At 37.4% G+C, this 15,000-nt stretch overlaps 1 protein-coding gene across 4 annotated transcripts in view; it reads left to right on the top strand.

Moving 5' to 3' along the window:
• Window positions 1–11,572, top strand: part of LOC113820845 (dual specificity protein phosphatase CDC14C) — a 111,040-nt gene extending 99,468 nt beyond the window's left edge. The window contains exons 4-13 of one of the 4 annotated variants that reach the window (XM_070123080.1): window positions 1,761–1,970; window positions 2,144–2,462; window positions 2,569–2,707; window positions 2,862–3,036; window positions 3,308–3,436; window positions 3,733–3,866; window positions 4,355–4,543; window positions 5,210–5,827; window positions 6,903–6,956; window positions 7,334–7,431. In XM_070123080.1, coding sequence (XP_069979181.1) covers window positions 1,761–1,970; window positions 2,144–2,462; window positions 2,569–2,707; window positions 2,862–3,036; window positions 3,308–3,436; window positions 3,733–3,866; window positions 4,355–4,543; window positions 5,210–5,827; window positions 6,903–6,912 — 1,923 coding nt within the window. In that variant the 3' untranslated portion in view covers window positions 6,913–6,956; window positions 7,334–7,431. Of the gene's footprint in view, window positions 1–1,760; window positions 1,971–2,143; window positions 2,463–2,568; window positions 2,708–2,861; window positions 3,037–3,307; window positions 3,437–3,732; window positions 3,867–4,354; window positions 4,544–5,209; window positions 5,828–6,902; window positions 6,957–7,333 lie in introns of all 4 variants that reach the window. The other 3 variants (XM_070123079.1, XM_070123082.1, XM_070123081.1) reach the window with 3 other exon arrangements.
• Window positions 11,573–15,000: the final 3,428 nt, after the last annotated feature.

Here is a 15,000-nt window from a genome sequence, read left to right as displayed (position 1 = left end):
GTTGTTTACACGCCTCTTTCCACGTGTACTTGAACCATGGCTTGAAACGTCATAGAGGGCAGCGATATGTTGTTGTTAAAGCCACGTTGGTATCAGATCTTAAATGCTGCTTCTTATTGCTGTTTGGACATTTTTCTAACTTCTTAGACTCGCTGATACAGGTAGGGCTACCAGGGGACAGCAGCGGAGACATATGGTTCACTATTTGTTAAAGAAGTCGTGGCGGAAATGCGATAAAATCGTGGGCTCCGAGCTGGCGTGTTTGTGACCTTGGCCTTGACTCGCTCCCCTTCCCCTGCTCCCTCCCTCCCTTCCCCGATGTGCAGGTGGAGGGATGGGCGGGGGTGGGGGGGGGTTAGGGGCCTCTGGAAGGATACGTTTTGATGCATCACGGTCTTTTGAATCGCTCGAGAGAGGATGCTTGTTGGGCTTTTGCTTTCGTCGCCTCCTCCCTGCGGAGGATTCACTTGGGAAACGACTGCGGCCTTCATAGTCCTTGCTTTACATTACATCTGGGAGCTTTGCATGCCAGTTATGTGTCCGTCTCCCAGGTCTTGAACGTGCATGATACTTCTTGCAGATCACGGCTAAGTACGGAGTGCTATTATGCATTGTGGCGTTGTTTGCTTGAGACAAAATTGCTTTGTAAATATATAATTAGAATAGCTAGTAAATGCACTTTTTTCTTTATTCTTCGCTACAAAATAATGAATGTTGATAAGATCGTCTGCCTATCTTATCGAGTTTGCGATCTTTAGTGTCTAAGGCGAAACAGGAAAGGGGTACGAGCGGCTCTAAGAAAATCGTAAGACCGCAGCAGGACGGGATGTGACATCTCTTTGTTGCGTCGGGTATGGCTTGATATATCCACAGTGGCTTTGTAACAGCTCAAGATTTTCCGGAATTCGCGCTGCCTCTGTCATTGTTGTTGATGACGTCAGCGAAGACTAAAACAACAATAACAGACATCCGGAAACTGTTGTAATTCCATTATTTAATCTGTCCTCGTGGCGCATGCCTTTTCGGGGGACCCGCTCTGGTGACGTTATGTAGACGGGGAGTTGCTTTACGTGTTTTAGCATTAATTTTGCATGGGCTTCCTAATGTAAATGTGGCATGTTAGGTGGAATGTGTTCTTTGAACCCCTCCTCTGCTTGTAAAAGAGACGTGTTTGCGCGATTTGCCTTTCAAATTCTTGTGGATGTGGTCAGTGGTACAAATTGTATGCTTTACCTTTTTAATAATGTATCAAGCTCTGGTAGAAAATAGAAAACAGATAAATGAAAAAAATAGATTTCATACAGCCAATAATTAAACAAGTTCGTGCTGTTTTCACGTTCCCACCCCCCTGGTCCTCTTTTTTTTATAATGTCCGCGCTGGATAATTGCTTTGGCGATGTTCCAGGTGACTCATGAGGGCTGACTAAGCTCGGCTGTGGATTCCAGGCTCTCTCGTCCTGTGCTTGAATGTCAGACTTTGGCTTAATGGTATCATAGATTTATTTTTAAGAGGGTTAGTTTCGTTGTAGGTGAATGTCTTTTGTCGAAGGATTACGATTACCGTGCAGTTTTGCGTAGTCTATGTCGCTGTGTAAGAATGTTTAGCAGCAAGGTAAAGAGAAAAAAAGGCATGATTATCCTCAGCTCTGCACAATATTCACGTATATGCATGTGAATCGATGTGGTGTTTGGTGTTTTTGCCCAGAGAATGTTCCCAACACTTCCAAATAATAATCACGCATGTGTTCTTTTCTTTCCAGATAATTTACCTAAAAAAGACCCCCGAGGAAGCATACAAACCACTGGTGGGCGGAAACAGCCCGCAGTTCTGTCCCTTCCGAGATGCCGCGTATGGGATGTCGACGTACCATCTCACGCTGCTCGACTGTCTGCATGCGATCGATAAGGCCTTCAAATTGGGCTTCTTCAACTTCGATGACTTCGACGTCGACGAGTATGAGTATTACGAAGTAAGAGACGCTGCTGCTGCTGCCTTGTTCTTTCCTTTTTTCTTCATCTTCTTTTCAAGGAGTTTACTTACTTTTCATAGAGCTTATATAATTTTCGTAATGCATATGGTGTGGATTTAGTGCGGTGGTTCTGTGTTGTGCTAAGGCTTGTATTTCTTTTTATCTCCTCGCAGAAAGTGCAGAATGGCGACTTCAATTGGATCATGCCAGGTAAATACCTTGCTTTCTGTGGACCGCATGCCGAGAGCAAGATCAAGAATGGATACACACTCCATTCCCCCGAGACTTACTTCAGCTATTTCCGCAAGCATAATGTGACAACCATAGTGAGACTCAACAAAAAGATTTACGACGCTTCGCGGTTCAAGAATGCAGGCTTTGAACATTATGATATGTACTTTATTGATGGATCGTGTCCTTCAGATGAAATCATGAGGGAATTCCTGCGTGTCAGTGAAAATACTGATGGAGCTCTTGCTGTACACTGTAAAGGTAATTGTGCTTTTTTGTGCCACAGTCCTTTTCGAATTACTTGTATATACTTTTAGACGAATGTTGCTTTGCTCAGAGCTTAATTAATCTTGGATATACATTCCAGCTGGCCTAGGGCGTACAGGATCCCTCATTGGTTGCTACATGATGAAGCACTTCAGATTCACAGCAGCAGAGTCTATTGCCTGGTTGCGCATCTGCAGGCCAGGCTCCATTATCGGGGGGCAGCAGCAATGGCTCACTTCGTAAGTCAATAACAACAGATTTCATGTAATACGGAAATTTTCAGTTGCAATTTTCGTTTTTCATTTTCTTTTTATTTGAGATTGGATTGAATCAGTGATTTTTTCTCAATTGAACATAGTTTCCGTTATTAATCTAGTGTAAAATTGCCCACAGGAAACAGTCTTCACTGTGGCTAGAAGGAGACATCTTCAGAGCACGCAACAAAAATCAAAACTTGAACAAGAAATTCGATTTTGGAATTTATAGCATTGCTTGGAGGGACCACTTGGCCAACATGCGGAATAACCAGAACAAAAACAACTGCAAGAATGACAATAAAAAGAAGATGGTGAGTTATGGTGTAGTTTCCCTTCCAATTCATTGCCTGAAAGTTTCATGTTACTGTAAATTCATATTTTTATTTGCATGTTTGGCTCTGTTTTTCTCTCCTACCCAACAACTCTTAGCTTTATTCAGTGAAATAGACAGATTTGTTGGTTTTCTACATGCTAATATACAAATTTGTCAGGGTATGGAATATATAGAAATAAATAAAGTTAGGGATATTAACATTATCTTTTCAATATGTCCATTCCTGATGTATTGCATTTTGAACACAGGTCAATGGAAATACATCAGAGGATGATGTGGATCGAGAGGAAAATGTCCAAGTAGTGCTAAGTGGCGTTGACTTGTTGAAGTTGGATGATCAAACTTCACAAACAGATAATCATGACAAGTACATCGAGGTAAGCAGAGTGAATATTCTGGCAGCTTTTATTATTTGTGCAGTTTTTAATTATCTGCACTTTATTTTTAATTCCTTCCCATTGGTGTGCTTATATATCTTCATGTTATATTCTTTGACATTTGAGTTTCCTTTACTCTTTTGATAGAATGTGTTATCTTTGGGTCATAGATAAACAAGACCCACAATTTTCTAAGAACACATGTGAATAAAAAATCAATAAATTTCATTGAGGGTTTGCCTTAGTGTTTCATATGCTAATGAATATATAAATAATAAACCTGGTAACCTTTTCAGGATGTTGCAAATAGTAATGCAGACAGTAAAGATTCCGAGACTCGACTTATAAATGGGCTTTCACAAGGCGATCGCCTAAATCAGCTGAAAGCTTCACGAACCCATGCCCGTTCTGCCACGACTGGACGAGTACAGTGAGTAAATCTAATTCAAAATGTTTTTTTCCCCAAGAGCAGTGTAAGCAGATATATATGAAATCACTTGTGGATGAAAGTATTTGAAAATGTGTTAGTATATGTGACTTCAAAAGGTTAAAAATAATTCACAATATTTATTTAGAACAGAATTGTTGAAAAGTCATTGTAATGTCCCCTTATGCATGAACCCAAATTTTGCATGTACCATACACAAAGTAGTAGTTGTTACTTCCCAAAAATCTGTCTGTATTATAAAGTAGTGTAGACACTATTTCAGAGTCTTTTCCCCTCCTATGATTTGAGAAAAAATAGATTGTATGGATTCCATGACTGAAATGTCTAAATGCAGTGACTGTGTGCTAGTTAGCATCTTACAGTAGGTTTATGCAGGATGCTAAAAAGATTAGTTTATTTGTATTTGCATATGTTTATTAGGATAGGGAAATGTGCTTTTACAGTTAGTGTAGCAACAAATGTTGTTACAGCCTTGAGGACAAAGCTCACGTGCGTACCAAGTCCACGCCCCTGGGGAGTGGAGGCAGTGGTAGTGGTGGTGGTGGGCGAGAGGCTGTGCTGTCTCCACTGAAAGCTGGCAAGGTCTCCACCATCACCACAGCCTACAGAGACACGGCTCGTAGGCCTATGCGATCCACTACCACAGCCACAAGCAAGAGGTGAGGAATTATTTTGTGGTTTAGGGAAATTTAGGTGAATAACCCTTGCAGTATTAAACATGCTGTTTAACAGAGTAAAAGTACATGTTGGGTAAAGTAATTATTTAAGATGTTCATTCGGGAACAAGATTAAAATATTAATACACTTTGCTTCTCCTAATTCTACTGCATTATTTAAAAAGTAAGTCAACAAATAAATGTGTTTACTTTAGGGAGTGGGTATAGAGAGAATGTATTTTGACTTTCTTACTAATACTCTTAGTAACCACTTGTAGCTTGTATTAATAGATAGGTATTAACTATATTAATATATTAACACAGTCTATTTAGTTCTTGGAATTGGTTAGCTTTCATCTAGAGAACAAATACAAAGAAAGATGCATCATCATTTTTCAGGTGTTAATACCCTTAAGACTCGGTGTCATTTGCACTCCTGAGGTGTTTGCATAGAAGAAATCAAAGCTTAGTCAAGTAATATTTCTAGTGTGTTATCAGATTAGATTTGTTGGTGCAGTTGATGTGAATATTAATTTCAAGTGCATGATTATATCAGTCAAGAGGAGCACAATCTTTGTAGGTTCTCAGAAAAAATATATATTGGTTCTGTGTGAAATCTGTCTGCTATATCCAAGACATTTACTCTATATTTTTTCACCTTCACGCAAGACATGCATGGCTATTGGGATCGGTGTATCGGGGATCCGCTCATCGTGGGAACAAGGCTCTGGGGATGTCACGATCCCCGGGTCCTCCTTCTGTCTCACAGCCCCTAACACGGGCCCTGATTTCATCTTCCATGGCTCCACCAGAGACCCCACATGGTGGTCCTGGTGGGGGCTCTGCATCTCAGACTTCAGCAAGAAAGATGCACCTTAGCAGTACCAGCGGGTCGTCCTCTAGTCTTTCCAAATCCTTTCATGTTACTCTTTCTTCTCAGTCTAAAGTGCCCTGTCTGTCATCTCTTTCGTCCTATTCTTCCTCCTCGTCCAACGACAGTCCAATAGCCAGAACTAATGAGGTGAACAATGTTGTGGCTGGAGTGTCATCTTCGGGTGCTGTGGACAATGGAAACATTGGGGAAAGTCAACAGTTTAATAATAACAACTCTGAACAAGAGGGAGATAGTGGAGGCTGCAGCTTGAGAGAGGATGAGAGAAGTCGGACATCCAATTTGGGAAACCGCTCACACCTTTCACCTGTCATTCACAGCAAACTCCCAGTCTATCGCGTAGTAAAGGGGATAACAAATAGTAATCAACTTTTTCACTACCGTTTCTCTCCTGTGTAAGTTAGATGTCTAGTGAATAGTGATTTTTTGTTAACTTTATTTTTTTGCATGTATGTTTTTATTTCAGATTTTTTGGTTATTGATATTTTTCCTTTTTTTCTTCTTTTTTTCTTTTGAATTCTTCAGTTTTTTCTTTTCTTTTTCTTTTTTCACATACAAGATTTTATGCTGCTCCAAGCTTGCAGGTTTTTCTTGCATAGAAAATTTAATTTCTCTTCTTTTTCCTTTGGTGCATGGTTATCTCCTCATTTTCCATTTTCAGTGTGTATTTGTTATTTTACCCAATAAACATGCAGATACATGTTGATATATACACATGATAAGTAGTACGCACATGTTTTGAAAGAATAGTAAAGTACATGTTATATTATAAGCTACACAAATTTTGAAAGTAAAGTCCCCCCCTCAAATATACTTTTCCTTGGTTGGCTAGAATTGTAATTCATATGATTGTTTACACATTTTGCTAAAAAGGAGTTGATAGAATAGTGATATTTAATATTATTTCTTAGCATAATTTTGATTCATTGTCTTGTCAGTAATGAAAAAATTCATTGGTAACATTAAATTCCCCTTGAATATTCCCTTTTAAACACCTGAACACTCAAACCAGTTCTGTTGACAAAAAAATATACCATATATATATTATTTATGTGAGCACTAATGTCAAATGTTGCTACAGAGGCAGTGCTTAGAATGCACTTGGTTTGTGCATGCAGACCAATTTGGGCTGTGTAAAATTAAAGGCCATTAAGCAATGTCACAGGTACAGCTGTGTTTACATTGTAAAAGATGGAAAATTTACCATATTTGATTGTATGGACTGTTTGTATTAAGAATAATGAATGCAAATGTGTAGGCATGTTGTCCATACATGCATACATATTTTTTTTATATATATATCTTGCTTTTAAAAATGTTAATTTATTCTGCTTGAGGCAAGTTAGAAATTATGGTGTATAGAGCGGTATTAGGTTGTGAATTTCTCAACTCTAAATATTCAATTTGATAAAGATGATAGGCCACTAGTACTTTTGTTACTAAAAACCCACACTGCTTGTTTGACTTTAGGTGCAACTGATAATAAAGGTTGGGCGATGGATAGCTTGCTGGATGAGAATAAAGGTAAAATGAAGGAAATAGAATGGACTTCTGTGTTGGGTCAAAGAATAAGATATATTTAATGATTTATGTTGGGAGTCAGTCACTTGCCAGTTATAAGTTTGTATGTGAAGAAAAAAAAGTAACTTCCTTTCAGAATGTTGTTTCCTGTGTATAGTTGCCTCATTCATGCCTGCTGTCTACATGTATGTATGTAGCGAATGGCATTTATAACCAGGGGAAAAAGCAGAATGAAGTTGCATTTTTGATGTGGGATATGCCTGCTTCTATGTAACTAAGCATTGGTAATTGACAGGATAAAAATTGGCATATATAGTACATAATAATACTGAAGTTTTCCAAAACTCCTATTTGACTCGTTTTGTTTGCTTTCTTTCCAGCCGAACCTCAAATACACTTGCCAGCAGGTCCACGAAAGCTGCCCTTGTCAGATGACTACCAATACTGCCCACCTCGAAAAGCAAGAACAGTAAGAAAAGCCCAGAGAACATCTCATCCCCATCATCAGCATCCTCAAACACAGACACCACCAACAACTCCACCGGCAACAAGACTACTTCTAAGAAATCGCGAAGTTCTTCCTTCGGCAAGCTTAGTGCCACCAAGAACTCCTCCGCCAACTCCGACTCACCCAGCAAGTCGGAAGCTGCCTCCTCCAACTCCAATAATGATAAAGAGTCGGATACCGCACTCAACACCAGCGACAAAGAGGATAAAGTCGTGTCCGGCACTTCCTCTCCCGAGAGAAAGAGTACCTCAGCAGAGCTCAGGAACTCTTCCAAGACTTCCAAAAGTTCTTCCAAGTCTTGGTCAGTTGAGGTTGTGTCAGAGAACAGGGGTAGAGGGGAGGGCAAAGTGTCTCGATCTGCTCCCCCAGAGCTGAGGAAGGCTGCTAGTGTTGAAGGTAGAGGGAGTAAGATTAGCACAGGAACTAGTCTGCGGAGATCAGGTAGAGGAGCAAACAGGAGTGAGCTAGGAGTGAGGAGAAGTAATGGCCTTAAAAAGCGATCTCATAGTCCATCAAATCGGGAGCCTGGAAGAAGCCTCAAGACACGCAAGTCACGAAGTCGAGTCACTAGTCCAGAACCAGTTGGAAGTGATAATTCCGAAAGAAGCAAAGCTGAGAAGAACAAAGAAATTGGTAGCAAAAAGAAAGCACAGACACAGATAACTGAATACTACACTATTCGCAAAGAAAAGAGTACATACAAAGTAATCAGAACTCTTCCAGACGATCCTCCCCTTGAGAGAAGCACACGCACTCGAGCTAGTTGGGAGGAGGAAAATAAAAGGATGACCAGTGTTGGTGCTGTTACCACGCGGCGCTCCCGCCACATTCCTGATGAGTAAGTCATAGTCCTTTGGTGTAGTAGCGGCACAAAATTTATAACTTACCCCATGAGTGATAGGAGGAGCAAGGCTCTGTGTAGTAGTAATAATGCACTAGAGTGTAAAAAATAAATAAATAAAAAAAAATGACAATGGAAGAAATACTCTCATGATTGTAGGTCTTGGGATAATGTTTTTTCATATTAGATAAGAGCCTAACATAAGTGTGCCTGATGTGTGATAGGTAAGTTCTGTGCCATGTCCTCATATTGGTGTACAAATTATATATAGGTTTGAGAATTTGTGCTAGAGTATCTCAAGTGGTTCCTTGGCTAAAGAACCTCAACCAATAAATCATAAAGTACCTTGTATACAGTAAAATTATGTGCAGTTTTGCTTGTTGCCAGTATAGTTTGGTGTAAAAATGAGAACGTTTGAAAATTACTTATTTTCAAAGATAAATTTTTTTTTAATATGGGCTGCTAGTGGTGGGCAGTTATTGACATTTTCTTAAAAGTTTTCTCTATTCTGTACATACATTTTAGTCCTGAAATGCATGATAGAAACCCTAGGTCGGCTCACGCTTGGTGTTAAGTGTAACAGGACGATCTAGGTTGAGATGTATGTAGTCCTCTCTCTGAACGAAGGTTCTCTTTTAGTCGAACTGTGAAACTAATTGATGTATTCAGATATTCATGATCAAGTTATAATATCATTTTATATATATATATACATTAATCCATCATTTTATGGCAAAGAAATTTTTTTAGGTGCATTTCAAAGGAGGAGTTAGGTTAATATTCATATCATACTTTTTGGGGAATATCTTTGTGTACAAAGTATATTTTTTGTATATAAAAAGATTGAAATATCAAACAAGTGCTATATTTCACACAACAAATGCTAGGTACATAGTTCATTTGACAGTTAAGGATTTAGAACTCTCAAAATCTTTTAAAATGAATTTCATAATTTAGACTCTTGTTCTACAAGGTTTACTCCGTAATTATATGAACAGACATTCAGTACTTTGTTTTTCTTTCTGAGATAGGACTCATGAAAAAGCAAATGTTATGATGAAGATGCATTTTTAGGAAGGGGGGGGGAAAAACATTTTTAAATAGTAGTTAAATGCAAATGTGCAAAGAAAGAAAAGATTTTTAAAAAATATAAAGATGTCTAAAGTGATGTAATGTCAGTCATAAAGTCCATGAACCCTACCTCAAAGGACTTGTTTGCCATATATATTATTTTTGGAGTGAAAAAAGAAACATGTAAACAATAGTTTATTACCACATACAAGACATGCACAAATCTTACAAGCGTTAAACCTGCAAATTGCAAAGCACAGCTATAGTTCAATACTTCTCAATTATATTGCAAGGTGAAAGCACTTCCTCTGAACTTACTGCTTAGATCACATTACAATTGGTTAAAGTGAGTAAATGACGATGATAACATTTACTGCCTTATATTTTGGTCAACTTAAATCTGCACTGCTGTCTCTCTCTCTCTCTCTTTTGTTCATTCTTGGTGATGCAAACTTAGTTTTTAACTGAGCTAAATGCAAAGTTGATTTACCCTTACAGATTTGTGTAACTGATATCTTTTTCATGATCTCATTATGCCATTGAGATCTGCACACTTGATCTATGTTACATTGTTAGCTGCATGCAGAGTGCATGGCAGAATGTTGGTTGATAATTGAAAACTATCATATTTTTTGTCACTGACCAGACATTCCTTTGTTTTATATATATATGTGTATGTATATATATATTGAAATATTAATGTTTCAGTGCAGAAGTGTGACTTATTTTTGTAGAAAGTTACTATTAACTTTTTTTTATGAAAGAAAAGAAATACTGCACAAAATTCACTCTTGGAAACCTTTTTTTTATATATACATTATACACACTCCACTACTTGAGTTTTGTAGTGCATACCTTGAGGTGCTTCTTTATGAGCTGATATATAATCAGTTTAGAATACTTCTTGAGAAATGTGCATTGTGCACAAAATTTAACCTTTATTTTGGAAGTTAATATTGGCCGAACTATAACATTCTTTGATACAGCAGTTTTTCACCACCATACCATATCAGTTTTTGTAATATATTCAGCCATTGTTCATTCATAAAACAGTTTCTAGTTTTTAAAGCCACCAGTTTTCTTCTTAGATCTGTAACAGTTCTTGAGTTTCTTCCTTTTTTGTGAAGATAAATAGATAGATATATATATATGTGTGTGTAAATACATAGTATTTTAATTGTCATGTTTCCACATAACACTTATTTTTGTGTTCAGTTTTACTTTTCAACTGTTTAAGATCTACCAAGTCCATGTAAACAATATCTTGGGAGGGGGGTAACAGGAAACATATTTTTCAATGAATAAAAAGTTTGTGATTATGAATCCTAGCCATCTTATGAGTTTATATCTTCATATGCAGGGAGATAATAATTCCTGTATTCATTAGGATCTTCAACATTATTCTTGTTCTTTGTTAAATATGTACACAGGCAAGGTGGTACTGAAAAACTATGAGGCGGTTGAAGTCTTCTGTAATGATGCTATCAGTTATTTAATGAAAGCAGAAGTGGATGACTGTGCTTGTGGAGGAGGAAGTATTAAAGGAAAATAGGTCATTTCAAACAATAGACTGTATCTCTGTTGTGCTACACATTATGCCAGTGGAGTGGTTGAAGGAATGTGTGTGTCTGTCTTTAACCACCTCATTAAGTTCTTTGATGCCATATTGTCTTATTCTCCATCACTCCTGTAATTAAATGACTCATTGCCTTCACATTTGTATTAGAGGAGCAGCATATTACAGAAATAGTTTTTTATCTCAGAATCAAGGACGTCTGCCTCATTACTTGTAGCAAGTTCATAATATTTTTTTAAAATAAAAAGGGGGGATGAAGTGAGGAAATACAATTTTCATTTTGTAGAACTTAATAAACCAATATGAATTACAGACAATTTTCCTTTTTATCTTAAGTTAGGCATTGAATTTGGTCACAAGCGTGATGGAGACTACAAATTTGGGTACTCTACATGTGTCGTTCTTAAAGTGATGTAAAAGTGTTCTTAGATTATACAGCATCCCTCTGCTTCTTATATACCATAGTTCATAAATATTAAGTAAAATAATATTGATTACAATCTTCATTTTAAATAACATGATTGCTTTTGGGAATTGAACTATTTTTCTAACCCTGTTTGTTATGCAATAGAGGTTTGTAGTGTCTTATTTGAGAAAAAAGGAAATATAGATTATGAAATGTATTTTTTTTGTTTCTGTTGTCCTTCATATTATTTAAATAGACATTTTTAAAAGATATTTCTCTAATAAGAAATGAAAATAAGACAAAATTCTCAGATATTGAGCAATTTCCCTGAAATGTGTTGCATACACGGTTACTGCTTCATGAAAACCACGTCTTTTGTAGTGAATTTTGAACAATTAAAATATCACAAACATCTTTAAAATATAATATATATATATATATATATATATATATATATATATATATATATATATATATATATATATATATATCATGGAGCTTTTTATTTACAAGATTTAAATTATCTGTCAATCCAATTTTTTTTTATCACAAATGTCAATCGGTTCTTACATTATTTTCTTGTATACTTTGTTACATTTTTTTTCTTTTTTTTCCTTCCTTCTCTCAACTCCCTCTCTTCCCTTTTCATCTACTTATAAACAACAAACTTCACACTACACTACCCATATACTTTTACTTTCACACCAAATGATAAATGTGACATTTTATTAAGGGTATTTTGTATAAAGAGGACTGTATTGAAATAATTGTAATGGTGGTAAATAATACATATTGATGTGACTGACATTAATTTTATTGTTATCATTAATATATAATTGTGAATGGTTGGCTTCGTAACAAACATGAAGGTCTGGAAGTGACTAAAAATGAGAAACACAAACAGGCACTATCTTGCATTATCAGGGTCTACTCTAGTAGGTCTACTAAAAGATAATTGTAGAACAAGCAACTCCACCTCAAAGAAAAATCCTAAATGTAGTTTTGTTGGTCTACTACTTTCATAACAACAAAGATATTTAATTTTTTAGTGACTGACCTTTACAGTAATGTACAATATTTAGCTCCACTGTGCCGCTGTTATGAAGGTTCAGTGCAAAGGCATCTTTATGGATGCATCTATGCTGGGTTTCTTAGGTATGTATTTTGTATCATGATATTTAAAAAATAACACTGCCTTTTCTATTGATAATAAAATGCAGGTTTCAGAGAAACAAATTCTTGATGTGTTTTGTACAGATTAGATTCTAGGACTCCTAATGTCATTATTTGCAGTATTTCAGGCACAGCTGACCTTTGGCGTATTGACCAACTTTACCTAAGTTTATGTACTAATTAACTGCTGAAGTATTTTTTTTCATTGCCCTCAGCAGTACAGTACTTCCAGTGAATTACCTCACCTCTTTCTCCACTGCCATTTCTATTTACTTATTTATTCATTATTGTTTATTTTTGGGGGGGCTTATTAGTGCAACTTCTGGGTCACTGACTTTTTTCATGCAGTAATTTACGGTTCACTAACCTTATTCACTTCAAATACACGGAAACCATGGAGCTGTGACCTACAAGCAATTTCATGTAACTTGCAGAATGAACATGTATTGACTCGTGGATATTGTAAAAAAAAAATGTATTTTTTGTGTTAGTGTAGAGAATGGTACATCATGGTATTATCATTCACCTCAATATAAAATATTTTGATATCTATGTCTTTGCCTTGAAATCACATGAATCCCAACATTTTTAGTCCTTATTCTTCAAATACTGCTCAGATTTTTATTTCACCAATAGTGGCCTTGGTAGGTATATGTCACTGGGTGGGCATTAAGTTAAGAATGGATCGTAAGTATTAAGCAAGTGCACCCAGGGGTATCATGATTCCACAGAAGGGTATTGGGGTAAGATATAAGACCAAATCAATGGTAGGCAATAGGTCATTATAAGGTCGTTGATGATTATCAAATAAAGCAATGTACAGATATTAAAAACATAATTACTAGAAAACGAGGAGGTCACGTGCCTTTTGTAGCCCCGCGATTGTTCAGAATTCAATTTCCTAATTATATTAAAAAGAAACGAGGCAATCAAACGGAGATTTAACTTGCACACTGCCAGAATCTGAATCGCGGCGCACAGATCCCTCCACGGTGTAATCAAGACCAGTCTTTTGTTCCTATTTGTTTGGACAATTCAGGTATCGCTACGGTGTATCAATCTAAACATGTATATCCGTCTTTATGAAGTGTAAGACAAATAAATTACATTAAATACGTACATGCATATGCCATGACAATAATTTATATTATAGAATACGAGGCATCAAATACAAATAACATTAAAACCCCAATTACAAAGTAATCAGGTCAACCACGATTTTAATAGTAAAGTACTTTGACCAAGACAGTCTTGTTGTATATTACTTGCAGATAAGTTTTGGGTAAAGGCTCTCTTCACGTGTTTTTATATGCAGAGGAGTGAAGGCTGGGAATCGCGTAAAACAGTCAACAATACAATTAATATTATTATTATGTAGTGAAAAACGAGATGCAACACAAACTAATCATAATATTGAATATAAAATTATTCATGAACAAACATACTCAAAGGTTTGATTAAAACACACAATCACATAATTGCACAAGACTTAAGGAAACAGCAACGTCAGAAAGGAAACCGCGGACGGATAACCGGACAGACTGACTGAATAAAGCTCGAACGGACGGCCGAACTGACTGACTGACTGACTGACTGACTGACTGACTGACTGACTGACTGACTGACTGACTGACTGACTGACTGACTGACTGACTGACTGACTGACTGACTGACTGACTGACTGACTGACTGACTGACTGACTGACTGACTGACTGACTGACTGACTGACTGACTGACTGACTGACTGACTGACTGACTGACTGACACGTGTGCGCGCGCGCGCCCACACACACACACACACACACACACACACACACACACACACACACACACACACACACACACACACACACACACACACACACACACACACACACACACACACAAAAAAAAAAAAAAAAAAAAAAAAAAAAACGCATAATCCTCAACCCGTCCAGTTGTCCCCCTGTACTCACCAGCGTCGCCGTATATGGGCTTCATGGTAAGGATGGGCGGGCAGGATTACATCGATCAATAACCGGTTCTTTTCTATCTCTATTGTCTACCGCAATAACCCTTGGATTATAGTTACCAGAAGTTCCGATATTCCGACGACAAAATAAAGGAAATTGTATATAATCTGAATGTTTTCTTTCACCTTTAATCTCTCCGCCACAACACCACCCTGCCATTCCCATATCACGCGACTCTGCCATCCCTCTCATGTCATTACCCTGCCATCTTTCCTACGCCATTACCCTGTCATCCCTTTTACATCATCACCTTCTCATCACTCTACCACTCTATCACACCACTAAGCTGCCATCTCTCTGCCACATCATGTCATCCGTTTAACCACATCAACTTGTCCTTTCCCTTCTACACCTTCGCCCTGCCTCCTTCGACATTACCCTACTACCACTCTTCTACCGCAACATCCCCTGGCATCCCTTTCCCACACCTTCACCCTGCCAAATATCCTCTACAACGCA

Source organism: Penaeus vannamei, chromosome 6 (assembly GCF_042767895.1).
Source record: "Penaeus vannamei isolate JL-2024 chromosome 6, ASM4276789v1, whole genome shotgun sequence".
In the NCBI taxonomy this organism is placed as follows: domain Eukaryota; kingdom Metazoa; phylum Arthropoda; class Malacostraca; order Decapoda; family Penaeidae; genus Penaeus; species Penaeus vannamei.
This window is presented reverse-complemented; position numbering and strand designations above follow the sequence as displayed.